The following is a 27,381-nucleotide window of genomic DNA, read 5'->3' as shown; positions in this document are numbered from 1 at the left end:
GCCTCCCAAGTGCTGGGATTAAAGGCGTGCGCCACCACCGCCCGGCAAGGTCATTTATTTAATGGTGGCGCAAGCCTTTAATCCCAGCACTCAAGAGGCAGAGCCAGGCGGAGAGGTGTTTTTTTTTTTTTTTTAAATAAATGACCTTTTTTTTTTTGAGACAGGGTTTCTCCATGTAGCTTTGGTGCCTGTCCTGGATCTCGCTCTGACCAGTCTGGCCTCGAGTGCTGGGATTAAAGGCGTGTGCCACCGCCGCAGGCTACTAAATGACCTTTTTATCTGAAAAGTTTCTAAATTTTTTTATTTTTGGTTTTTCGAGACAGGGTTTCTCTGTGTATCCCTGGCTGTACTGGAAACTCAGAGATCCATCTGCTTCTGCCTCTCCAGTGCTGAGACTAAAGGTGTGCACCACTACCATCTGGACTAAATTGAATCTGAGTCTCAAAGTATGTTTTTTTTTTTTTCCAGATTTATTTATTTTATGTATATGAGTGCTCTATCTGCATGTATGTCTTTAGGACAGAAGAGGGCATCAGATCCTACTATAGATGGTGGTAAGCCACCCTGTAGGTGCTAGGAATTGAACCCGTGTCCTCTGGAAGAGCAGCCAGTGCTCTTAACCACTGAACTATCTCTCCAGCCCCCTCATACTATACTTTTAAAGCTATGCCTACGCACCATTTATCAACACAGTCAAATGAGTTAATATCTCACACCTAAAGTCTAGAAAATGCTTAGTATATTCAAATATTTTTATTCAAAATAATAATATTTTGAATAATAATATTCAAAACACAGGGTAAATACTGAGAAGATGGACAGGAACATGAATTCATCATTCCACACAGACATGGAAAATACCTTTAAAAATGAAAATAAGTCTTGGGATGGGGAGGCAATGTTCTTGAGTCCAAACAAAGACTCTGCACAGCCGGTGTCGCATTTGGGGAGGGCTACACGGTTCCTTCTGCTGTTTTTAGAGTTAATTTTTGCATCGGTGCCATCATCAGAGCAAACCTGTACACTTCTGCTATTTCCTCCTAAAAAATGAATCAAGACAATGGATTGCATTTTAAATGAACTGTATGAAAGAAAGCACAAGTTCTGAAGAGGTGCTCCTGCCCGACAACTTCTGACCTTCACTCCATTTTGTTCTCCACTACAAACACAATGTAATTCACTACTCGAAAAATACCTAAGTGAAATGATTTAAGCCTTTTATTTATTTATTATTATTATTTGTTGTTTCTATCAGGGCTACTTTATTTTATTATTTCACTGAGGCAGGGATCTCATTTAGCCCAGGCTGGGCTCACATTTACAATGTAGGCAAGGATAACCTGGAACTTCTGTGTGTTTGGTGGCCAGAGGACAACTTCAGGCGTCATTCCTTAGTATGTAACCTTGAACACCTGACTCCGCTACCCAGGGTGTGCGCCATCCCACACATACACCAGGACATTTTTTCCATGTCTTATTTATCATATCAATCTTTTGAGAGCTTGTTAAAGCTGCCAGCTTACACTGAATAAAAAAATATGGCTAGGTCTATTTTAAAAAAATAATGTTTAAATTTTAAACTAATTAGAGAAAAATGATAGGGGATTAATTTTACAGAACTTCATATTACTTTTTAAAATTTTCCTTTCTTGTTTGTTCCCCTTGGCTTTATGTGACTCTGTGAGTAGGACCTACCCCAACAGAACTGTGACTATGGAGCAGGCAACACACAAACTAGCAACTTCCCCTGAGAGGGAGCATGGCTGACTGACTCTGTAAACACAGGGTCTGGAATGGAGAAAGTAATCAGTAACTGCTTGTGCCATAATCAGGTCACAACAATAACTGAAGAGTAGTAGAAAGTAAAACTTTTCATGTGAGAAAAAAGTATTTCTAAAACCAAGTTCTTAGAAAAATTAGAATTATAAACTATTAAATATGCTACAAAGAAATATAAGCTGGGTGTGGCTGCACATACCTGGGCTGCATGGGATCCTGCCTAGAAATCAGAGCAGGGCCAGTGAAAAGCTACTGCTGCCAAGCTGACAATCTGAGTTCAGGTCCTGGGCCCCACAGGGTAGAAGAAGAGAACTGACTCCTACAAGTGGTCCTCTGATCTCCACACCACCAATAAACAAATGCAAATTCATAAATGTAACAAGATATAAAAACAAGTCGGTGGTGGTGATGCAAGCCTTCAAGCCCAGCACTCAGGAGGCAGAGGCAGGAGTTAAGTCACAGGTGCACACAAACATGCATATACCACCCTCACAGACAAAAGAAACAAACACCCCCCCCCCCCAGGAACTTATACTTAAATAGAATCACATAAAAAGAATGAGATACAGCTACATCAATACAAAGGTCACTAATATATTGTTTGCTTTGGACAAGGCAGTGTCTCCTGTAGCCTAGGCTGACCTTTATCTCTTGATCCTCCTGCCTCTCTGAAGTGCCAGGATTACAGGAGTGTGCCACCACGGCTGACACGAGTGTGTTTTTATAAGGGAAAGAAGGAAGCTGCTAAGTGGTAACTACAGCTCTCTCTGTAAGAAACTGTATGTCTATAAATGTATATGCAATAGTCTTCAGTGTTTTTGAGATGGGCTCTCATGCAGCCCAGACTACTCTAAACTTGCTATAGAGACAAGGATGACCTTCGACTCTTATCTTCTGGCCTCCATCAGATCCCAAGTACTGTCAGAACTCGTCTCAGGTTTACTTCGGGAGCTACTGGGAGCTTGAGAAGCGTGATAAAAAAAGAAAGTCTAAGGACCGTCCTGTTTCTCTTTTCACCTTGTTGGAGACTAAAGAACTAGGATTACAGGCATGTACCACAATACTAGGCCTTGGAAATTTGTTTTCGTCTTTTATTTTTGTGAGTTCAATCCATTTGCACCTTTTTGCTGTTTTGTTTTTTGAGAGAAGATGTTATGTAGCCCAGGCTGTTCCTGAGTTTATTATATAGACAAGCAAGGCCTTGAATTTCTGATCCTCTTACCTCTGCCTCCAGACTGCTTGGACTACAGGTGTGCAATACCACACCCAACTATTTACTTACACTTAATGTATTTAAAACCTTTATTTAAAAAAAAAGTAGACATATGTTTAAGTATTTTAAAAATCAGAATAGCTAGCCACTGATTTACAATCTTAAGAATATCTAGATAGAGTACGTATTTAAGAATATGGTCCCATATAGAACATTTCCTCATGACGGACTACTTACGACAATGTGACAATGGCCTTTCTTCTAAAATTCCACCTCCACTTCTGATCCAAAACTGTAAGTACAGGATACTTTTTCTGATGTCACAAGCATTTGCAGTCAACAAGGTTACAAAGTCTTTTAAGTCAGTTCTGAAATTCTCAACTAAACAGATTACTTGGAGATAGCTGGCAACGTTTAGCTTAAAAACAGAAAGACAAGATATGGGGGAGAGAAAGACACAGTTAGTTACGTAACTACAGAAATGGAGTAATAATCCTGAATATTGATGAAGAATTTTCTTAAACTCCATAATATCTTAAAACTTTGAGAATGAAATTTCTCTAGAAAACACAAGAGCATATACCACCAAATTAAAGGCATTTATATATTCTTCTTGTGTTGATTGTATATAGTCCAGGACAGCAACAATAAAAACCTGTATGTGTTTGTCTGTAAGACAGAATCTTATACAAGCCAGGCTGGCCTTGAACTTGAACCTCTGATTCTCCCGCCTCCACCTCCCCAGTGCTAGGATCACCTGCACGTTCCCCTAAACCGGCTTTGTTGTTGTTTTAAGCAGGATCTTGCTACACAGCCCAGGCAGACCTCAAACTCAGGCTCCTCCTGAGTCTGACTCTTGGATGCTGGGATTACAGGTGTATACTACCACATTCAGCCTGGCTTATACAACATTCTATAACTTGAACACAACAGGAAGTTTTATAGACATGGGTTAAGTAAAATGGTACACTTGACAGGATTTAAAAAAAATTTTTATCTCCCCTCCCCTCCTTTATTTTCTCAAATTTTGAGACAAGGCCTCTCTATATAATCCTGGCTGTCTTGGTACCTACTCTGTAAACCAAGACCGGCCTCCAACTCACAAAGATCCACCTGCCTCTGTCTGTCAAGTGCACCACTATGCCTGGCTGCTTAACAGGATATTTTATATTCATTAAAATTATAATATTATACAATACTGAAATATACTTTTCTAATTTTAAGATAAAAATTAGAAAACTGTCAGGTTCATAGAAACACATGTGTTTTCAAATATAAAACAGAAGGGGCAATGTTAAATATCTGATGTGTTAGAACTTAATAGATAGCAACCTTCTTCATTTTATCAGAATTCCAATACGGCCTTTTTCTTTCTTGAGACAGATTCTTGCTATATAGCCATGCTGGCTATGCAACTTTATTTAGCCTTATGCTGGCAATCCTTCTATCTCAGTCTCCTAACTGCTGAGATAATTAAGCATTTCCTGCCCTGTATGGATCTCTCTCTCTCTCTCTCTCTCTCTCTCTCTCTCTCTCTCTCTCTCTCTCTCTCTGTGTGTGTGTGTGTGTGTGTGTGTGTGTGTCTGCGGTGCTCAGAATGAAACCTGTGCCACATGCAACCAGTGCAATATTCAAGAGTAATAGAAAAAATAGAAAAATACGCCGGGCAGTGGTAGAGCATACCTTTAATTCCAGCACTCAGGAGGCAGAGGCAGGAGGATCTCTGTGAGTTAGAGGCCAGCCTAGTCTACAGAGTGAGTTCCAGGGCAGCCAGGGCTACACAGAGAAACTGTCTCAAAAAAAAGAGAAAAAAAGAAAAACACAACTTAAATCATGCACTTCTTTATAAAAACTTATTTTAAAATCGGATTAATAGAGAATATCCTTAATCCCACAAAAAATGTACCAAACAAAAACAAAAACAACAACAACAAAAAACCCTACAGCTAACTTTGTGGTCAATAGTATTAGTGATCGCTTCCTGTCTATAGTCTCATCTATAAACAGCTACAAATGTCTACTGCCAACACCTCCACTTACTGTGGCACTGATGTCTTCGTCAACGAGTAAAGCATCAGAAAGAAATAAAAAAGAGGCAAGTGTAGGGGCATATGCCACTAATCCCAGCCTGCAAACTTTTGAGAAGCAGGAAGATCAAGAGTTCAAGGTCATCCTCAGCTACATACTGAGTTTGAAACCAACACAGATACAATATATACAAACCTATGTTGGGTTGGGCGGTGGTGGCACAGGCCTTTAATCTCAGCACTTGGGGCGGCAGAGCCAGGTGAAGCTCCAGGAGTTCGAGGCCAGCCTGGTCTACAGAGTGAGATCTAAGACAGGCACCAAAACTACACAGAGAAACCCTGTCTCAAAACAAACAAACAAACAAACAAACAAACAAACAAACAAACAAACCAAACACACCTATGTTGAGTAAAATAAGGCAACCACAAAAAGCCAAGGACAGTCACGGCTATAGAGAGACCTTATCTCAAAAAACCAAACCAACAAACAAATGTTGAAAAAAATGAATACTGCTCCCTATGCAAAATGATCATTAATTAGAAGATTCAGTATTATCAAATGTCTCTTGTCCCAAATTTGATTATAAATTCAAGGAAATTCTAAGAAAATACCACAATAAACTGTAAAAATTAACAATCTCTTCCTAAAATTAACAGAGAAATGAGTACTACCTGTAAACATAACATGATATAATATTACAAAATAACAAGAGTTATAGTCCTTAACCTCAAGACTTGGTACAGTTACAGTAATCAAGCCAACATCAATTCTCACATAAATATAAAGAACAGAGTAAGTGTAGTCTGAAAAACAAAACAAAACCCTGTAGTAGTGGTCATTTAAATAAGGTACCTTTAAAGCAAGAGGAAATAACCACAAGTTTCCTAAAACTCAGAAGCTTTAACTTTTGCCTTTAAAAAGCACATTTTAAAAATATAAATTTAATTTAAAAGATATCTTTTACATAACTGTGGTACATATAATCTGTGATCATGAAAATTCAAAACTTACCAGGGAAGGAATATTGAAATTTATTTCTTCAAAGCAGCCATCAAACACTAAACTAAATGTGGGATCTAGAGGAAAACGACATAATGTTTTTTAAAAAACAAAAAACATAAGGCCACTAAATAACTTTTCCCAGTTATACTTTTCTATGGCACTATCTAGCATTTCATTGGTAATTAAAACACAGAAGTTGGAGAGATGGTTCAGTGGCTATAGTGCAGTCTGCTCTTGTAAAGGGCTGGAGTTTAGTTCCCAGCACCTGTATCAGACAGCTCACAACTGCCTGGAACTCCAGCTCCAGGAGATCTGACACTTCTGGTCTTCAGGGGCTGGGGATTGAACCTGGCTCCTCTGCAAGAGCTGCATGTGCTCCACGGCTGAGCCATCTCTCCAGGTCCTTACATTTACAATTGTTAGTAAGTGTTTCACTGTAATCTCGGTGATTAGATATTAATTTCTTACAAGTGTTCTAAGTATGCATGTATAGGGAAAAGGTATATATACAGTTTGGCAGTATTTGAACTGTCAAGCATCCATGGGGAGAGTCTTGGCAGTATCCCTCTCAGATGAAAGGAGACTACAGTATCATGCAAATGATAACTCCTGAAGGAACTTTCTATTTTGATCTAAAGTAATTATTACCTTTTAAATAAATTATCACCTAACCTATGATTATTAAGATTTTCTTTTTCTTTTTTTCTTTTTTTCTTTTTTTTTTGGTTTTTTCAAGACAGGGTTTCTCAGTGTAGCCTTGGTGTCTGATTGTTTTTGTTTGTTTTGTTTTGAGAGAGATTTGGCTATATAGTACTAGCTGGCCTGTAATTCATTACAGACATCAGGCCAGCCTCAAATTTGTGGGGATTCTTCTGCCTCTGCCTCCTGAGTACTGGAATTAAAGCCCACTATGCTTTGTTTTCAAAAGGAAAAAAAAAAAGCTTTTTAGATTTATTTATTTTATGTGTTTGAGTGTTTTGTCTGCATGTATGTCTGTGTCCCATGTGAGTAACTGGTGCCTAAGGAGGTCAGAGAGGACGTTAAATCCTCTGGAACTTCAGTTATAGACAGTAGTATGCTGCATGTGGGTGCTGGGAACTGAACCCAGGTTCTCTGCAAGAACAATAAATACTCTTAACCACTAAGCCACCTTTCCAGTGCCCCCATTTCCCATTTGTTTTAAAATGTCATTTATTATTATTGTCTGTGTGTGTTTTGGTGTGAGTGTACACATAAGCACTCAGAAACAGCAGGTCAACCTTGTGGAACTGGCTCTTCTCCTTCTACCTTTATGTGGGTTTCAAGATCAAATGCAGATGAACAGACTTGTCTGGGAAGGGCCTTGACCTGCTGAGCCATCTCCCCAGCCCATACCATGCTTTCCTAAACTCACATTTAAAGTTAGTAGCTCTCCCAAACTACTTCAACAGAGAATAAACTGCTGAAATGACTGTTACATACCACTTGTAGTAAGAACTACTGGTCGTTTAGTTGTTGCCATGAATGTTTTGACTGCATTCAAAAACCCAGTATCTTCATCAAAAATCACGTCAACCTACAAACCATTCATCAGAATATTAATATAGTGAGAGTAACACAATACACTCGTTCAGATCAGTTATAGATATACACAGTAGACATACTATGTCAGATTCAACACTGATTAATTTTTGAAAAGTATGAATTGAGCATTTTCTGGAATTTTATGGGTTTTTGTTTTGTTTTGTTTTTCAAGACAGGGTTTTTCTGTGTAGTCCTGGCTGTCCTGGATCTCGCTCTGTAGACCAGGCTGGCCTCGAACTCAGAGATCTACCTGCCTCCCAAGTGCTGGGATTAAAGATGTGCACCACCACCGCCTGGTGAAAAGTTTATGTCTTATACCATAAAGGAACTTCTAAGATGGTAATACAGAAAACATTAAAACTAAATAAAGCAGCCGGGCGGTGGTGGCGTACGACTTTAATCCCAGCACTCGGGAGGCAGAGCCAGGCGGATCTCTGTGAGTTCGAGGCCAGCCTGGACTACCAAGTGAGTCCCAGGAAAGGCACAAAGCTACACAGAGAAACCCTGTCTCGAAAAACCAAAAAAAAAAAAAAAAAAACACCACTAAATAAAGCACATACCTTTAATCCCAGCACCCAGGAGGCAGGGCAGGCAGATCTCTGTGAGTTTGAGGCCAGCCTGGTCAACAAAGTAAGTTGCAGGACAGCCAGGGCTGTTACAGAGAAACCCTGTCACATTGTCTCAAAACAACAACAACAAAAAACCCCAAACAAACAGCAACAAACCAGGCAAACAAAAAAAACTAAATAAAACACAATCACTAATAACTGGGTAGATATGAGTCATAATAACTTCTATAGTTGTTAATAACCAGTATACTTGAATTATGTTAATCATCTTAAAATTATTCTAGACAGGGCTGGAGGGATGACTTAGTAGTTAAGAGCATTAATTCCTCTTTCTGAGGACCTGGGTTTGATTCTCAGCACCCACATAGCAGCTCAAAACCATCTGTAACTCCAGTTCCAGGGGAACCAACACCCTCCTTTGGCCTCCTAAGGTGGTACACATACATGGTGTACAGGCATACAGGAAGGCATAACATCCACATACATAAAATAAAATATTACAAAGAAAACATTACAAAAAAATTTACCATTCTTTAAAGAGAAATATTATTCTAAAGTTAGATTTACTGTTTTATAATTCCTTGTAAGAAAACACATAGCAATCTTTAAAATGTTTCCAGTCTGAGACCAATGCATGCCCCTGCAAACCTACCTCCTCAAAGAGAATGAGAGATGTTGCATTCTTTCTATTGGATTCTTCAGCTCCTATTTCTTTAACATTTGAATTATTTGCATTTGTTGATTTAGTCTGAATAATTTGCCTCTGTTCCAAAGAAGAATTTTTGATTCCTGCATAAATACAATGTTAATGTTAACATTTTAGGTAAAACTCATGGTTTGTTTTGTTTTGTTTTGTTTTTTTACTGGTGTTTTTTTTCCCCCATCATTCATTGGCTACTTTTCCTGATGTGTGTTTGATATTTTTATTCCTCACTGGCCTGGGGTGTCATTACCCATACCACTGTTTTATCTGTAGCACCTAGAACATTAGTTGTCTCTCTCTTTTTTTTTTAAAGATTCATTTATTTATTATGTATACAGCATGTATGACTGCAGGCCAGAAGAGGGCACCAGATCTCATTACAGATGGTTGTGAGCCACCATGTGGTTGCTGGGAATTGAACTCAGGACCTCTGGAAGAGTAGTCAGTGCTCTTAACCTCTGAGCCACCTCTCCAGCCTTGTTGGTTTTTTTTAAGACAGGGTATCACTGTGTAGATCAGGCTGGCCTTGAGCTTACAGAGATCTACCTACCTCTGCTTCCAAAGTGCTGAGGTTAAAGGAGTGTGCCACCACACCTGACAAAACTCACTTTTAAAAAACACTAAGTATACCCACAAACAGAACTCCCATATCAACTTTTACTCAACAGTGACACTTCTGTATTTAGGACCATTAGCATGACTGAGGCTTAATAAATAGCAGAGGACCACATGAAATATACAGTTTCATGTAACAAGGTTAATTTACTTTGTTAACGTAATGTTTTACCTTTATTATTTCCCATGAGTGCTCCTACTTCTTCATTATTTTTGGATTTGGAGGATACTTTAAAATAATTTGCCAAAGTTTTAGGGGGAAGCGCTCGCTTCTGCCCACTTCCTTTTGGTGATGATGGAGGAAGCTTTCTTGGTGATATAACAACTTTCCCAGGGGAGTTTAACTTTTCTATGAAAAACAAATTACATTTAAGAACATTCTAAAATTATACTAATGGCAAGATAAAATTATCCACAGTGTATTTCTATTCTTACACAATAAAAACCAAAAGCAGACATTTTCTTTCATTCTTATATGCAAATATTCTATACAGATATTATTGGATTGTTGTATATATTCTAACAGAAGGACAGGAAAAAGCAACTATTTGGAAAAGATGCTCTTTTCCAAAGATACATACTTTTCTCTGATTGACTGTTTGAAAAAGTCTTTCTACGGTACTCAGATAGAACTCAAGCTTCTGAGCCTCTGTGGGGTGTGGATGAAACCCTGAGTTAAGTGGAGTCCTGAGTAAATGTGTATTGTTGACATGGGAATAGACATGTCAAAGACCCCAGAGCCTCCGAAAATGGCACCCACTCCCCCAGGCTCAGAGTGATGGCAAAGCCTTCTTCTCATCCATATGTAGATGTTGATGGTACATGCAGAAAACATCTGTCATAGCCTCTCCCTCCCCATGTTTACAGCCTGAAGACTGCTCCTACCTAGATGAGCTAAACCTGCCTCCTTGTTTAGCTATATACCATAAACCTTTCCTCCTTGTTTATCTGTATATGATAACCCCATCTCCTTTTGTAGCTGGATGCAATAACCCTGCCTCTGTTCAACTCTATTTAATAAACACACTGAGCTTATGAGGTGTTGGTGTTTCTCCATCAAAGAACCCAGCCCACCCAATGCCAGATTTTCTGTGTGCTTGTGTTTTTAATTTTTTTCTTCATTCCCTCAGCACCCCAGCCAGGTCCATCCCTGAAGTTATGCTGATCATTGCAATCCTCTTTACCTCTGCCCTCTGAATGCAGGGATTATAGGTATGTACCAAACACCTATCATAAACACAGGATTTTGAAATAACATTCACAGTTCCTTCAGTTATTTTTGCACTGCTTGAAATCAGAAGACACTGGAGGAAAACTGGTAATGGCACACACTGGGCTCTATAGTACATCAGTATTACAAGCAAGTAGTGTGTATTTCCAAATATGTTCTGGAGGATGGATACCAAGTCAAAACATAAAGATGTGATCTCTACTCTACAAAAGCATGAACTTTTTCCCCCAGAACTTTTGTCATTTAGTCCCTACATGTCTTAATTATACAGTAGAGCTCTATCTTCCTGAGTTACCACCCTACTTACAAATTCCATAACTGAGCCCTGTTTATGTTTGTTCCGCTATATCCATGGATCTTATCCTATCACTTGCATATCAGAGATGTTTAGTAACAGAATGAGATATAACACTACATTTGAGAGCACTTGTTGAAGCTGGGCAGCAGTGGCGCATGACTTTAATCCCAACACTCGGGAGGCAGAGCCAGGTGGATCTCTGTGAGTTCGAGGCCAGCCTGGTCTACAGAGCAACATCCAGGACAGGCACCAAAACCACATAGAGAAACCCTGTCTCGGGGGTGGGGTGTGGGGGTAAAAAACCCAAAAAGGAGCACTTGTTGCTTTTCCAAAGAACCCTGGTTCAATTTCCAGTACCCATATAATGGCTTACAACTATCTAGAACTCTAATTCCAAGAAATCCAATGCCTTCTGTTCTCTGTGGGAACTAGGCACACACATGGTACACATACACACATGCAGGCAAAACATTCATATAAAATAAATCTAAATAGGACATTTTAATAACATAGATAAGAGATGTAAAATCTTAGTTAGAACATTTCTTTATATTAAAAAAATAGCAGAAAAACTTTCTTTTATTTTTCTGGTTTTGACATAGACAAAGAATTAATAGTTTTGAAATACTACTGTTTTGTTTTTTTCCTTAAATAGGGTTTCATGTTACCCAGACTAGCCTTAAACTGGATCTATAACCCAAGATGACCTTGAGCTGCTGTGCTGGGATTAGAGTTATGCACCATCATGTTCAGTACACTCTAGGCAAGCATTCTATCAACTGAGCTATACCACAAGTCTGTCTACTTCGTTTTTGTTGTTGTTGTTGTGTTTTGTTTTTAATTTATTTTTACTTTACAAGCATTGGTGTTTTGCCTACACATATGTCTGTGTGAGAGTGTTGGATCACAACACTACAGTTGTGAGCTACAATGTGGGTGCTGGGTATTGAACCCAGGACCTCTGGAAGAGCAGCTAGTACTCTTAACAGCTAAATCGTCTTTCCAACCCTGCTTCTTTGTTTTTATAAGACAGTTTCCTCACTCTGCAACCAAGGGGAGCTTTGAACTCATGACACTCCTCAGCTTCCTATATGCTCATATTTCAGGTGTGAGCTACCATACCTGGCATTATATGCTATCTTTAATGTCAATATACTCAAATTGAAATTAAAAAAAAAAATCATTCCCAGAACTTTTCCAACAGAAGAATCACCTCCAGCCAACTCTAAGTATAGGGCAACCTGGCACGCCAGAAAGCAAGGAGATAGACTCCTGAGGCCACACCAAAAGGATACACAGCACCTGAGACAGTATATAACCACCAGAATTAAAAAGATGTGTTTTTTTCCTTAAATAGGGTTTCATGTTACCCAGACTAGCCTTAAACTGGATCTATAACCCAAGATGACCTTGAGCTGCTGTGCTGGGATTAGAGAATTAAGAAAGAATAAAAGAATTAAGAAAGGATCTGAGACTAGATTTATGTCTCCATCCAAAACAATAACAACAAAATGGACATATGGTATGAAACAGTTTTCAAGTTTTTGACTACCATCCAACAAAGGACAGTGAGTGATCCCTGAGGGACAAGACACAAAGAGCTAAACATGAAGACTGCCCAGCTTATTGCTTTGAGAGAATTCCTAAGCCACATTGGGAAAGAAAAACCCAGCCCAAATTTTCCTAAGTCAAGGAGACAGACAGGAGATGAGGAAATCTAGGCAGACGGAGCCCACAAGAGAGAATACACAAATTGAGATAGCTATGCAGAGTGCTCTGAAATCTGCAGTCCTCCTTTGCCAAATCTAAAATCAATACTCATGAGGGAAGGGCCACGGGAAACAAATCCCGAGACAAACAGAAATCTAGGAATGGCAAATTCATCCTTTTCTTATTTGTTTTGTTTTATTCTCTGATTTAGAGATAAGGTTTTACTACTTAGGCCTGGAACTTACTATATAAACCAAGCAGGCCTCAAACTGCTATCGATCAACCTGCTTCCCAAGTGCTGGGATTAAGAGCATGTGCCACCACGCCTGGCTGAACTCATTCTTTTCACTGGACAGACCAACAAACATCATCACTGATGAGAGACTAGCAAAGGTGCTCAGAAGCAGCACCAGGAGAGGAGCAGAGTCAACCCGGGTCTAAATGCGGCTATGGTCTTGTCTAGTACAACCTAACAGACCCGAAATGAACAAACTCAGAACAAAGCAAGGACACTTACAGGAGACAGAAAGACTCAGCTCTAACAAGATAGACTGTACAAAGTCTGGAGGCAATTAAAAGTATCAGGCTTTCAGGGTGGAGAGATGGATCAGTGGTTAGGAGCACTTACTGCTTTTCTAGAGGACCCAGGTTCAGTTCCCAGCATCCACATCAGGCAGCTCTGAGTTTCCTGTAACTCCAAAATTCAGGGATCAAACACCTTGAAGCCTTTGTAGGCACTGCACATACATGGTGCACATAAACTCATGCAGACATACATACATACATACACAAAAGCAAAAATAAATCTTAAAAAAAAAGCATCAGCCATCAAAAGAAGCAGAATATAATCCATAAGTAAGACAGAAAAAGCTGAAAACTCAGACAGCTATAATCACATTCCACATGATCAAATATTTACAGGAAAACGGGGCATATGATAACTAGAAACACAGAAGGATAAAAGAAAAAAGACCCACCTAAACTTCTGGAAATGAAAACTATGCTGACGGCACTGAAAGCCTCTTAGATACTACAGAACACACCCACAAACTTGAATATGTGGCAGTAACTATTCAAAAGGAAATGCAAAGAGTAAACAACTGAGAAATAGATGAATCATCGGTAAGCAGTGAGACATCTTCTATTAGACAAAGATGATTAATGGCTGCACAGTAATATTGAAGATATGATGGATAGCTTTATCATGAGTGAGCCAGAATGAAAGAAAACCCTTGAACTCATTCATCAATCACTAGACATGGGCAGGTTTTCCTTCATGATGTCATAGGAAGAACAATCCTCTCTAGTCCTGTATTTCAGTCATACCATAGAAAAGAATCTATTATAGTTCATAACCATCAGCTTATAAGAAATGTGGGGAAGGGGAATATGATGACTGATAGATACAATGAGAATACACTCAGAAGCCAAATCCACAGTGTCACAAGGACTCAGTTCTTCAACACATAAATGACAGGAACAGAAAAGGTAGGGATTTGAAACCTAAGAAGCAAGCACTAATCAAATGTGAGATGTGAACCTTGTTTGGATACTGATTTGAAAAAAAACATGCAAAATCATAGAAAACTGAAACCAGCTTGTTTTTAAGCAAGGAATAAGCCTCATTTTGTTAGGTTTGATTATGATACTATTGCTATTTTTTTTGTTTTTGTTTTGTTTTTTTAAGATTTATTTATTTATTATGTATACAGTGTTCTGCCTGCACGTTTGCCTACAGGGCACCGGATCTCATTATAGATGGTTGTGAGCCACCATGTGGTTGCTGGGAATGAACTCTGAGCCATCTCTCCAGCCCCTATTGCTATGTTTTTTAAAAAGCCCTTAATGTTTAGAAACATAAATTTAAGTACATATGGACTAGAACAATAGAATGGTCTTGAGATTTAGTTTATGAGATTTAGATTTATTTTATTTCAAAATAGCCCTGGGAACAAAAGTGTGCTTATGTGCAGGAAAAGCTAAAAAGAAAATGGCAGGTTTTGAGAACTATTCTCTCAGATTTTATTTTTCCAAAGAACACTGTAGCTCAAGGGAATAAGTTACTTACTTGGTGACTTGCCAATGTTGTAGTTATTAAAGAAGCAGGGTTTTTGGGAGTTTACACCTTGTTTATCTACTTGATGGGACTGGGTAGCTTCCTTCAGCTGAGACAGGATTTGTCTACCACTCCTCTGAGAAGAGGCATTCACTTCAAATATCTAAAAGAAGAATATATATATTTAAAAGGCAAATAGATTTTATCTTTTCTTTCTTTCCTTTCTTCTTTTTGAGACAAGGTCTCACACTGCAGCCTAGGTTGGGCTCAAATGCAAAGCAATTCTGCCTCAGCCCTCAGCTTCCTGAGTGCTAGGACTCCAAGTGTGAACCATTACACCTGCTTCCTCCCATGCACACGTGCAAGTGGGAGTGTGTGCACGGGGAGGCCAGAGGATGACCTTGGGCGTCCTCCTCAATCTCTCCGCACACTGATTTTTAAAAAGAGTCTTTTGATCCCTGGGAGGCGGAGCACGCTTGCAATCCTAGCACTAGAAGGCAGAGGAACTAGAAGTTCCAGCTCAGCCTGGTCTACAGAGACCCTGTCTCAAACAAACCAAAAAAAACAAAAACAAAAACAAGAAAGAGAGAGAGAGAAAGAAAGAGAAAAAGAAAGAGAGAGAGAGAGAGAGAAAGAGAAAAAGAGAAAGAGGAAAAGAAAGAAAGAAAAAGAAAAGAAAAGAAAAGAAAAGAAAAGAGAAAGGGTCTTTTGGTGAACCTGATATTCATGGCTGGTGAGGCCATCAGTTATGTTCCAGAAATCTGCCTAACTTCACTTCCCCAGCCCTGGGATGTTGTTTGAATCTTAGATGGTCTTTTAATTAAAACAAACAAACAAAGAAACCAAAAAAACAAAAACCCAAAGCCAGATATCAGGGTGAAAGAGGAAAGATCAGAAAAGCAGAGCAGCCAGCCACTAGTTCTTACCTCTACGAAATCCTCAGCCTAAAGAGAGCGAGCTCCTGTTTCTTCATGCCTTATATAAACTTTCTCTGCCCTGCCATACTACTTCCTGGGATTAAAGGCCTGTGTGCTTCCCAGCAAAGGCATGAGCTCTCAAGTGCTGGGATTAAAGGTGTGTGCCACTACTGCCCGGCTCTGTGTCTAATCTAGTGGCTGTCCTCTGATCCTCAGGCAAGTTTATTAGGGTACACAATATATTGCCACACTGGGACACAAATATGCACTGCTGCCGGGCGGTGGAGGCACATGCCTTTAATCCCAGCACTCGGGAGGCAGAACCAGGCTGATCTCTGTGAGTTCGAGGCCGGCCTGGGCTACCAAGTGAGTTCCAGGAAAGGCGCAAAGCTACACAGAGAAACTCTGTCTCGAAAAACCAAAAAAAAAAAAACCAAAAAAAAAAAAAAAAAAAACAAACCTGAAAAAAAAAAAAAATGCACTGCTTAGCAGCTTTCTCACAGGTGCTGGGGAATATGAACTCAGTCCTTTTCCAAGCACTTTTCCAACTGAGTCATCTCCCCATCACCTTTTTCTCTTTTTTGAAACAGGGCTTCATTAACACAGGCTCGCCTTGGATTTCTGCTCCTCCATGTTTAATGCTAGGACTACAGGAACATTGCCAAGTTTTTCTATTCTTATTTATTTATTTTTTTTTTGATTTTATTTATTTATTATGTATACAGTGTTCTGTCTGCACATATCCCTGCAGGCCAGAAGAGGGTGCCAGATCTCATTACAGATGGTTGTGAGCCACCATGTGGTTGCTGGGAATTGAACTCAGGACCTTTGGAAGAGCAAGCAGTGCTCTTAACCTCTGAGCCATCTCTCCAGCCCTCTATTCTTATTTTAACATCCATCATAGCTAACTACTAACCTTAAATCCGAGCTCCTGGGCACAAGCATACACGGCAGCAGTTTTTCCCACTCCCGTTGGCCCTGTTATAAGAACAGTGTTGCAAAGATGACACTCTTCATCATCTGAACTGCCTTTAAAGTCCATGCTATCCGACAAATCTGAAAAATTATTCAAATACAAGTAAAGTGATTGATTAACTGCTTGGGTAGCTCTTTTACCTCATGAAACATAGCAATTAAATCCCACAGAGTTCTTGCCAATAAACACTATAAAGTGAATTCTCAAAGAGTATAAAATCAAATATAGGATTGGGGAGATGGCTCAGCAGTTAAGAGCACTGATTGCTCTTCCAGGAGATTCGGGTTCAATTCCGAGCATTCACATGGCAGCTCACAACTGTTTGTAACTCCAGGGTCTAACACTTCACACAGACATACATGCAGGCAAAACACCAGTGCACATAAAAATAGAAATAAACAATTTTTTAAAAATCAAGTATATACTAATCCTTAAATTTATGCCAATTTATCTAACTCAAAAATTGTTCAAGGAAATAAAAAAAAACTATAACTCAAAATACCTTCCTGTTTTTCATCTCTTTTTGCCTTCGAATTCTGTCTTTCTTCCAGTTCAGCTCTTCTTTTCCAGTCCTTCAACCAACTGTCATAAAAGAAAAGTGTTAATACAAAGAATATGAACTGCTGGGCGGTGGTTGAGTTCTTCATTAATCCCAGCAGAGGCAGGCGGCTCTCTGTGAGTTCCTGGACAGCCAGGGCTACACAGAGATACCATGTCTCGAAAAACAAACAAAAATAAAACAACAACAAAAACAAAAACAAAAAAACAAAAAACGGACAGTGGTGGCACACGCCTTTAATCCCAGCACTCGGAAGGCAGAGCCAGGCGGATCTCTGTTGAGTTCGAGACCAACCTGAGCTAGAGATCCAGAAAAGGCGGCAAAGCTACACAGAGAAACCCTGTCTGAAAAAAAACAAACAAAAAACAAAACAACGCAGGGTGGTGATGGAGCACACCTTTAATCCCAGCATTGGGGAGGCAGAGCCAGGGGAATCTTTGTGAGTTCGAGTTCAGCCTGGTCTACAAAGTGAGATCCAGCACAGGCTTCAAAGCTACACAGAGAAACCCTATTTCAAAAAAACAAAAAATAAACAAACAAACAAAAAGCCTCAGGCTGTCAGGCACCTTTACTCACTAAGCCATCGTGGGATGATCCCTACTGGTTTATTTTTTTGAGACAGGGTCTGGCTATGTTATCCAAACTGACCTTGAACTCACGATAATTCTCTTTCCCTAGCCCCCCATGTATTAGGATTACAGGAGTACATCATGAGACCTGGTTCTGGAAAGGCAATTTTATTTTTTAGTTTGTTTTGTTTTGGAGACATTATATAGCTCTGGCTGTGCTGGAACTTACAAGATATCCACCTGCCTATGCCTTCCAATTGCTGGGATTAAAGATGTGTACCACTGAGCTGGGCGTGGTGGCGCACGCCTTTAATCCCAGCACTCGGGAGGCAGAGGCAGGCGGATCTCTGTGAGTTCGAGGCCAGTCTGGTCTCCAAAACGAGTTCCAGGAAAGGCGCGCAAAACTACACAGAGAAACCCTGTCTCGAAAAACTAAAAAAAAAAAAAAAAAAAAAAAAAAGATGTGTACCACTATGCCCAGCTTTCGGAAAGGTAATTTGAATTCCTAAGAATAACCAATATAGATTCTACTATAATGAATTTCACAAAGCCAGTAAATTTTAGCTTTGGAACTGTAGACCTGAATTAATAGTAACACAATCCTACTGGTAAGAAAGCAAGAATTGCCAGGTGGTGGTGGCGGTGGCGGTGGCGGTGGCGGTGGCGGTGGCGGTGGCGGCAGCGGCGGCGGCGGCGCACGCCTTTTGGACCTCTGTGAGTTCGAGGCCAGCCTGGTCTGCAGAGCAAGATCCAGACAGGCTCCAAAGCTACACAGAGAAACCCTGTCTTGAAAAACCAAAAAAAAAAAAAAAAAAAAAAAAAAAAAAAAGACTTTCCCAAGTAATATTATTACTTTGCAGTTTCCAAATTTTAGTCTAAATTGCAAAACTAGATTCATAAACTATTTCTTAATTCTTTTACAAATTTTACCAACCTATATAACTTTTTGATAGCTAACTCATTGCCTATGAGTTCATTTGAATTCTGAGGCTGGTACTTTTCTGTCCAAAGCATGTCTTCAGTTCCAGAATCTAAAGCAAAAATAAAAAATACATTAAGGTATTATTCATTCCTTGACATAAGCATACATTCTTAGACATTTACCTTATTATAAATGTAATTTTTAAAAAGCTATAGGAACAATCTTATTTATAAAATGCAAAGATTTTTAAAACTTTACATTTAAATTTGTGATACCAAACTCATCACCTTAAAAAAAAAAAAACAAACCCAGTCCCACACCTTTAATCTCAGTGTTCGGGAGGCAGAGGCATGTAGATCTCTGAATCTAGACCAAGTTAGTCTGATCTACATAGTGAATCCCAGGCCAGCCCATGCTACATAGTGAGACCCTGTCTCAAAAAAAAAAAAAAAAAATAGGGTTGGGGATTTAGCTCAATAGAGCTCTTGCCTAGCAAGCACAAGGCCCTGGGTTCAGTCCTCAGCTCTGGAAAATAAATAAATAAATAAATAAATAAATAAATAAATAAATAAATAAATAAATAAATAAATAAATAGAAAAAATTAAAGCTGGAGTAATGTATGTGCATTACAACTTTTAATAACTACATTTTAAATGACCATATTTGACACTATGAACCATTATGAATAGTGTGAAGCATAGAAAACAGTAAGCTAGCTAAAGAACTAAGGCAAGCTCTGATCTATGAAGCCAATCTGAATAAAGAGACAACGGATACACCTCTGACAGAGAAGACTGCCAAGAAGGCAATTCTCTCCAAACTAATATGCCAACCAATGAAAACTCAAAACCTCAATGGGGTTTATACAGGTGAGGAAAGTGACAGTACACTTAAGGAAATCAGTTCATAACAGTACCCCTCACAGTAGGTGAGGGGACTGGAGAGATGGCTCTCTGGAAGTCAAGAGCACCGGCGGCTCTTCCAGAGGACACAAGTTTGTTCTAGCACCCACACAGTGGCTCACAACCGTCTGTAACTCCAATTCCAGGAGATCCAATGCCCTCTTCTGGCCTTGGCTAGCACCATCCACACATGTTATACACAGATACACATGCAGGAAAAACACCCATACACATAAAATAAAATAATAAATTTTTTTTTAAAGAAAATGGTAGGTGACATGCCATATCAAGCATTAAAACATTCCATAAACTTTATATAAAATAGATGAATTAAATCATCTCAATAGAATCTGGTGTGGTGGTATATGTCTTTAATCTCAGTACTCAGAAGGCAGAGACAAGAGGATCTCTGAGTTCAAGGTCAGCCTTGCTTTTAGAGTGAATTCCAGGACAGCCAGTACAGACAGAGAAACCCTGTCTCAAGGAACACAACAACAACAAATTAACTCAATAGAATGTCTTGGACAAGATGTCTGTGTGTGTATACATATATGCTGAATAGAATAAGAATGTGTAGAAAGGCAAAATATACTGAAAAACAATATAAATAGAATGATTACAGGTTTTGTTTCCCTCCCTCCCTCCCTTCCTTTTCATAAGGCTGGGGATGGAACTACCACTGAGCCATAGCCCCAGAAACAGGTCTCACTAAGTTTCTCAGGCTGGCCTTGAACTCAACTCTATAGCACAGGTAGACTTTAAACTTGTGATCCTCCTGACTCTGCTTCCTGAGTAACTTGGATCACAGGCCCATACCACCAGGTCTGGCTTATCTCTGGCTTAAAAAAACAGAGCCTAAGTAGAAGGAAAGTGTGGTGGATGCCAACAATCCTAATACTCCTAAGTTCAAGGCCAGCCAGGGATACATAGCAGCACCTTGTGTCTAAAAAAAAAAAGTACATGTATATAGAGGAGCAGAATAAAGCCATAAATTACACACCAATGTGTTAATATGCTTCTATGTGAGCCAACACAACTATTTGGGAGGTCATCAGAAGACTGAAAAATGGGGAGAGTGGGTGCCGGGCAGTGGTGGCGTGTGCCTTTAATCTCAGCACTCACGAGGCAGAGGCAGGTAGATCTCTGAGTTTGAGGCCAGCCTGGTCTACAAAGTGAGTTCTAGGACAGCTAGAGCTGTCACACAGAGAAACACTGTCTTGAAAACCACACCCCACCAAAAAAAAAAAAAAATGAGGAGAGTGGTAAGGAAGGATGACAGGTTAGGGGTTCACAATGTGGCTCAGTAGGTAGAATATTTGCCTAGCATGCACTAAGGCCTGGGTTTAATCCCAGGCAATATGCATAAATATGGCATGCTTACAGTCCTGAGGCTTGGGGGGTTGAGGCAGGAAACTCAAGGTCATCTTTGTTTGAGATTAGCCTGGGATACATAAGACTGTCTCAAAATGGGGTGGAGATTGAGAGGTTAAAAAAATCAAGCGTTCTAGGATGAGAAGGGGAAAAAAATCCAATTTGCTAGGAAAGGACAGTGTTTCTGCTACTGACTCTGTCCTCATCTTCTACTGCTTCTGTCTTGATTTTACATATACTTACAGCAGTTTGCTTCTTCCCTGAGATATTTAGAAATATACCTTTGGCAGAATGTAGATTTATCCCAGAAGAGTTGATTCTTTTCTCAAGATCTTCTGACTTCTCCTTTATCTCTTCTGGGCTCACTGAATATTCATTTGGTTTCTTTCTTTTTGACTTGTGATTTCCTGTTTCCACACATTTCCGTTTGGTTTCTTTTTGACTGACACGAGGCTGTAGTTGTGGACTTGCTATTTTGGAAATTAAGAGAAATGGGTGTGCTTACTAATCAACAAAAATAATCTTCAATACCCAATAATCTTCCCATCACTTTCAAACATCCTATAGTCTTACAACATTATGATGAAAAGTTAAGAATCAAATGTTATATAATTAGAGTAAGCTGGAGACCTTAACATTTAGACTGCCTTCTGTACAAGAAACATAAGTTGCAATGACCTCATTTAAGGCTTATTAATGAATGATTAGCATTTTAACATAACTAGATCTGCCTGGGTTGGGATATCTGGAAGTTAGCAGGACCAAACAATCTCCCTTGCCAAGTGGCAGCCAAGTTCTGTCTGTGCTAACCACTTCTAAGAGTCAAAGGCTGGGTCTTCATCTTTTCAAAACTCAAATGTGGGGAGAGAGAGAGGAGAGAGAGAGGAGAGAGAGAGAGGAGAGAGAGAGGGGGAGAGAGAGGGAGAGAGAGAGAGAGAGAGAGAGAGAACTCAAATGTAGACATAAATGATTATCACTAACCTTGTTTATCATGACCCTCAGAAAGTACCTGGTGCTCAATTTGTTTTTTTAGAAGCAAGGGAAAATATTTTCCTAAAGAAAATTCAGGATTTGACTGTGTTATTTCCTCCAGCAAAAGATTTCTTACTTCTTTAGTAAAATCCTTCCTTGTCCTCATCAACTGCAACGAAGAACAATATGTACAGTAACAAGCCGTATCATCTACTGCCTTAGCTGCAACACTACCAAATGCTTCCTGCCCAGAAAGTCACTATCAATGGAATATTAGCTTTAGTCACTAAACACAAAAGTTTAGCTTTGGAAGGACCTACTTCATATATTTATTCTCTACTTTCAATTAATTGTACTTTATATATTAGTTCTGGCTTACAAAGTATTTAAATGTGCTATATAATCTAATATTCTATTAAAATGATTTTTTATTCTTTTCTTTTTTAAAGTAGAGTCTTGCCAGGCACAGGTGTACACCTTCAATCCCAGAGGCAGGTGGATCTCTGTGAGTCTGAGGCCAGCTTGGTCTACACAATGAGCTCCATGCCAGCCAATGCAACATAGTGAGGTTGAAACCCTTTCTCAAAATTAAATAAAAATAAAGACAAAAGACTTCAGTATATAGCCCAAGCTGGTCTTAAATTCATCATCTTCATGTCTTAGCCTTCCAAGTGCTTGGTTTATACTTATCCACATGCCTGGCTCTATTATGAATTATTCTGATGTTTTAAGCTCTGTGAGGGGCTAGAGAGATGGCTCAGTCGTTAGGAGCATTCTGTTGTTCTGGAAGAGGACATGGCTTCAGCTCCCAGCACCAACATTAGGTGACTCACAACTGCCTGTTAACTCCAGTTCTAGGGCATGTCATGCCCCTTCTGGTCTCTGTGGGCACCTGTACATACATGGTATGCATACATGCACTCAGGAACACATAAAATTTATATATATCTTTAAAGCTCTATGACTATTTAAAGAGAGTATGTATTTCTCTTTTTCTTTTTTGTTTTTTGAGACATGGTTTCATTATGTAGCCTTAGCTGTCCTGGAACTACCCCTGTAGACCAAGCTGGCCTTGAACTCAGAAATCCTCCTGCCTCTCCTTGAGTGCTGAGATTAAAGGTATGCACCACCGTTGCCTGGCTGAGACTGTATTTTAATTAGATTTGTTTTTAAAACTAGAGCCTAGGAAAAGAAGAACCTCTAGGCTAAACAGTCGATAGCCAGTGTTTTCTTCTGAAAGCTAGGAAAGAGTAATTCATGGAATCATGGATGTTTTCTCTGAACTTACCACAACAGCAGAATTACTTCTTAGATTTGAATTCAATGTTGAAAATTCACCAAGAGCAACAACACATTTTGAGAGATCTGTTACTTTAGTATTCAATTCTTTAAATTCAGTTAACAGAGGGCAAGACGGTGGCTTCAAATGCCATAACCAATACTCTAAAAAAAAAAACAGAAAAGCATCCGAATTTATACACTATTCCTTTACAGACTATCAACCATGCAAACATGAAAAGGCCTGACAAGTCTGATATATGAGACTCTGAGTTCAACTCTCAGCAATACCAAACAACAACAACAAAAGCAAAAATCCCAGCAAGCAAGCCAATGAAAGCAGCTGTATGGTTCAAACAAAAATACCAAACACCCAAGTGAATACACCATGAACAAGAAGCACAGCTTGGCCATGCCATGGTACACTCCTATAATACCAGCACTTGAGAGGTGGAGACAGGACTGACAGAGCAAGGCTTACTTACCTAGGCTTCATAGCAGACCCCTACCAAAAAACAGCTGATAAAAATTACCTCATCTTCTCTTTAATTTGTCAAAAATGACCAAATACCAGCAAGCTCATTTCTTTTAAAATCAACTTTGATATGTAGTTTCAAAAACCAAGGGGCTATTTAGCATTCTGATTTAGAGTCTGTCTAAGGGTTTGATTTTTTTGTTTGTTTGTTGTTAGACAGAGCCTCACTACGGAGCCCAGGCTGGCACTAACCTGCTATGTACTGGACAGGCCATGAACTACAGTTCTCAGATCCAGCCTTACAACAAGCCCAAATTTAAATATTAAAACAGCATTCATTCAGGCTGGAGAGATGACTCAGAGGTTAAGAGCACTGACTGTTCTTCCAGAGGTCCTGAGTTCAATTCCCAGGACCTACATGGTGGCTCACAACCATCTGTAATGAGATCTGACGCCCTCTTCTGTGTACATAATAAATAAATCAATCTTAAAAAAAAAAAAACACAACAGTATTCATTCAAGGTCCCTTATATCAGGGAGGGAAGGATGACAAGGGATAATAAAAATCACTTGGCCTTCTTTGCTCTGCATGGGAGCATCATCATTAAACAAGTCCAGGAATTAGGGAAAAACAGGTAAAATATACTTGTAATCACTAAAATCACCAAGAATGATATAAAACCAAAAAACCTACCCCATTCTTCTTTTTAAATGTTTTATTTATTGCTGGGTGGCAGTGGCACACACCTTTAATAATCCCAGGACTTAATAGGCAGAGGAAGGCAGATATCTGTGAGTTCGAGGCCAGCCAAGGCTACATAGAGAAAACATGTCTTGAGAAATAAAAAAAAAAAAACAAAAAATTTATTAATTTTGTTTGTTTCTTTGTTTGTTCAAGACAGGGTTTCTTTGTGTAGCTTTGCGCCTTTCCTGGAACTCACTTGGTAGCCCAGGCTGGCCTCGAACTCAGAGATCCGACTGTCTCTGCCTTCCAAGTGCTGGGATTAAAGGCGTGTGCCACCACGGCCTGATAAAGTTTATTAATTTTTAAAAAGCATTTCTTTCTTTTTTTAATGACAGGGTCTTATAATGTAGCTCTAGCTGTCCTGGAACATGCTATGTAGACCAGGCTAGCCTTGAACTCAGAGTTTCTCCTTTTCTATCTCCTAAATATTGGGATTATTTTATTTTTATGTGTGTGTGCCTGCATGAATGTATGTGTAGCATGTGTGTACAGGTGCTCATTGAGGACAGGAGAGGGCTTTTCCTACCTGAATGCAGGAGGAAACCTGATCTCCTGGAGCTGGAATTACAGATGGTTATGAGCCTCAATGTGGGTTCTTGAACTCAGACCTAGGTCCTCTGCAAGAGCAATAAGTGTTCCTAACCACTAAGTCATTTCGCCAGCTCTTTTTCTTGTTAAAAAAAAAAAAGCAGAGTATCAGCCCAGGCGGTGATGGCACAAGCCTTTAATCCCAGCACTTGGGAGGCAGAAGCAGGCGGATCTCTGAGTTTGATACCAGTCTGGTTTACAAAGCAGATCCAGGACAGCCAGGGCTACACAGAGAAACCCTGTCCCGAAAAGCTAAAAAAAAAAAAAAAAAGAAAAAGAAAAAAGATGAGGAGGTGGGGGGGGACAGGGGAAGGTCCTTAGATGATAGAATACCTGGCTGCATATGGGAGCGAGGGGTTTGATCCTCAGCACAATAAGGTAAAAGTGAGGCTAAGTTTTAAGTACAGTGGCACACACCTGTTATTCTAACACCTGAAAGCTGACAACAGGAGCATTCATACTTTGAGGCTTTTGGGGCTATAGTGGGACTATAGGGTATACTGAGGCTAAAGCAGAAGTACTGCTAAGTTTCAGGCCTAGGATACATAAGTTCAAGGCCAGACTGGGCTACAGAATAAGACCCTGGCTCAAAAATAAATACATTTGAGGCCAGCCTGGTCTTCGTAGAGAGTTCTAGGACAGCCAGGCTAAACAGAGAGACCCCGTCTAAATAAATAAAAAAAAACCCATACATACATACATACATACACACACACACACACACACACACACACACACACACACACACACACTAAACAAACTTACCATCATCCTTCTGTTGGACATGAACAACCCTCTGGAAACTGGTACTCATTGCATTGTAAACATCGAGTGCAGCAGCTTTCTTTGCAATCTGTCGTTTCAGTAAATCTGGCAAACCACTCCGTAGAAAATCACGCTTTGCTCTAAATTGTACATCACAATCCTGAGTTTGTTCTGATGAATCTTGACTTTGAAGAAAATTATTTAAAAAAATAAAAGCAAAAGTTATAAGTACCTAAAGGAATAAATTGACAACCTGAGTTCAACTGCCCAGGACCCACAACATGGAGGAATCAGCTCCACAAATTGTTTTCTGATCTCCACATGCATGCTGTGGCATGTGTGTTTATACAAATGTAAGTAAATAAATAGATGTAATATAAATAATTTTAAAAATAGTCAGGTGTAGTGGTACATGCCTTGAATCCCAGCATTCAGGAGGCCAAGGGAGGAGGATCTCTTGTGAGTTCAATACCAGACAAGTCTACATAGTAAGTTCCAGGAGAGCCAGAGCTACAGAACAAGACGCTGCCTCAAATTAAATAAATAAATAGATAGATAGATACATACACACATACATAAAGTGAGGTGAAGAATAAACTATGTAGGGCCAGTGTGAGGGTCAGCAGGTAAAGGCACTTGTTACGAAGACTGATGATTCAAATCAATCTCCAGGACCAACATGATAGTAGGAAAAAACCCAAATCTCTGCCCTCCACACACACCATACACACAAATAAGTAAATAAATAAATGCAAAAATTTAAAGAACAAATTTTCTAGAAAACAAACATTTTAAAATTTTATCTTCAAGCTAGTGAGATGGCTCATTGGTAAAAGCACTTGCCACACAAGCATGACAACTTGAGTTCCATCCTTGGAACTCACATAGAGAAAAGAATCAACTCACAATTTCCTCTCACCTTCGCACCCATGCCAGCGTATGCATGCACCAGCACAGACAGACAGGCAGTCTTGTGCATATGCACACACATACAAATGAAATCTAAAAAAAATTTCAAAATTAAGCACACCCAATAAATTAGCTGGTAAAATTCTCTTTTGCTTATCTAGTCATGTTAGAAAATTAAATAAGACCAATATGTATAGATTTTAAAAAAAACAACCCCGTTTTAAAAGACACCAATCAAAATGCTAACTAACTGGGACTCTCCTCAGATGGGAGTTTTCTTCGTTGTCCCTGTTGTTTGGTGTGGGGCTAGAAAGCCAACTCGGGGTTGTACTATGACTCAGGCACTCTACCTGTGAATTACACCCCCAGCACGAGGGTTGTTGTTATTAAATAAGCATGTATATTATACCAGAAAAACAAAGTTAGTGTCACATTCAGAACTTAACACAACAGCTCGCTGGGAGAACCTTTCCCTAGCATATACAAGGGCCTACGTTCAATCTCCAGCACCACTAACGAAAAGAAACAGAAGCTGGGTGTAGTGGTACACACCTGTAATCCTAGCATTCAGGAGGCTGAGGCAGGTGAACTGTTTTAAGTTCCAGATCAGGCAGGCTACATAGAGACCTCAAATAATAACAACCATACAGCAGTACTGTTTCCAG

At 39.5% G+C, this 27,381-nt stretch overlaps 1 protein-coding gene across 1 annotated transcript in view; it reads right to left on the bottom strand.

Annotated features, from left to right (window-relative positions):
- The window catches only part of Atad5 (ATPase family AAA domain containing 5), a 55,181-nt gene that overhangs the window by 5,073 nt on the left and 22,727 nt on the right, over nt 1-27,381 (bottom strand). The window contains exons 7-20 of the mRNA XM_059271315.1: nt 25,808-25,992; nt 23,245-23,399; nt 21,966-22,125; nt 21,266-21,454; nt 18,723-18,819; nt 17,163-17,242; nt 16,601-16,740; nt 14,780-14,930; nt 9,645-9,821; nt 8,807-8,943; nt 7,484-7,577; nt 6,032-6,096; nt 3,230-3,410; nt 862-1,040 (exon numbers count right to left, since the gene is read on the bottom strand). Coding sequence (XP_059127298.1) covers nt 862-1,040; nt 3,230-3,410; nt 6,032-6,096; nt 7,484-7,577; nt 8,807-8,943; nt 9,645-9,821; nt 14,780-14,930; nt 16,601-16,740; nt 17,163-17,242; nt 18,723-18,819; nt 21,266-21,454; nt 21,966-22,125; nt 23,245-23,399; nt 25,808-25,992 — 1,990 coding nt within the window. The remainder of the gene's footprint in view (nt 1-861; nt 1,041-3,229; nt 3,411-6,031; nt 6,097-7,483; nt 7,578-8,806; nt 8,944-9,644; nt 9,822-14,779; nt 14,931-16,600; nt 16,741-17,162; nt 17,243-18,722; nt 18,820-21,265; nt 21,455-21,965; nt 22,126-23,244; nt 23,400-25,807; nt 25,993-27,381) is intronic.

This window comes from Peromyscus eremicus, chromosome 8a (genome assembly GCF_949786415.1).
Source record: "Peromyscus eremicus chromosome 8a, PerEre_H2_v1, whole genome shotgun sequence".
Taxonomy (NCBI): domain Eukaryota; kingdom Metazoa; phylum Chordata; class Mammalia; order Rodentia; family Cricetidae; genus Peromyscus; species Peromyscus eremicus.
The sequence above is the reverse complement of the archived record's forward strand: the minus strand, read 5'-3'. Positions and strand labels throughout refer to the sequence as shown.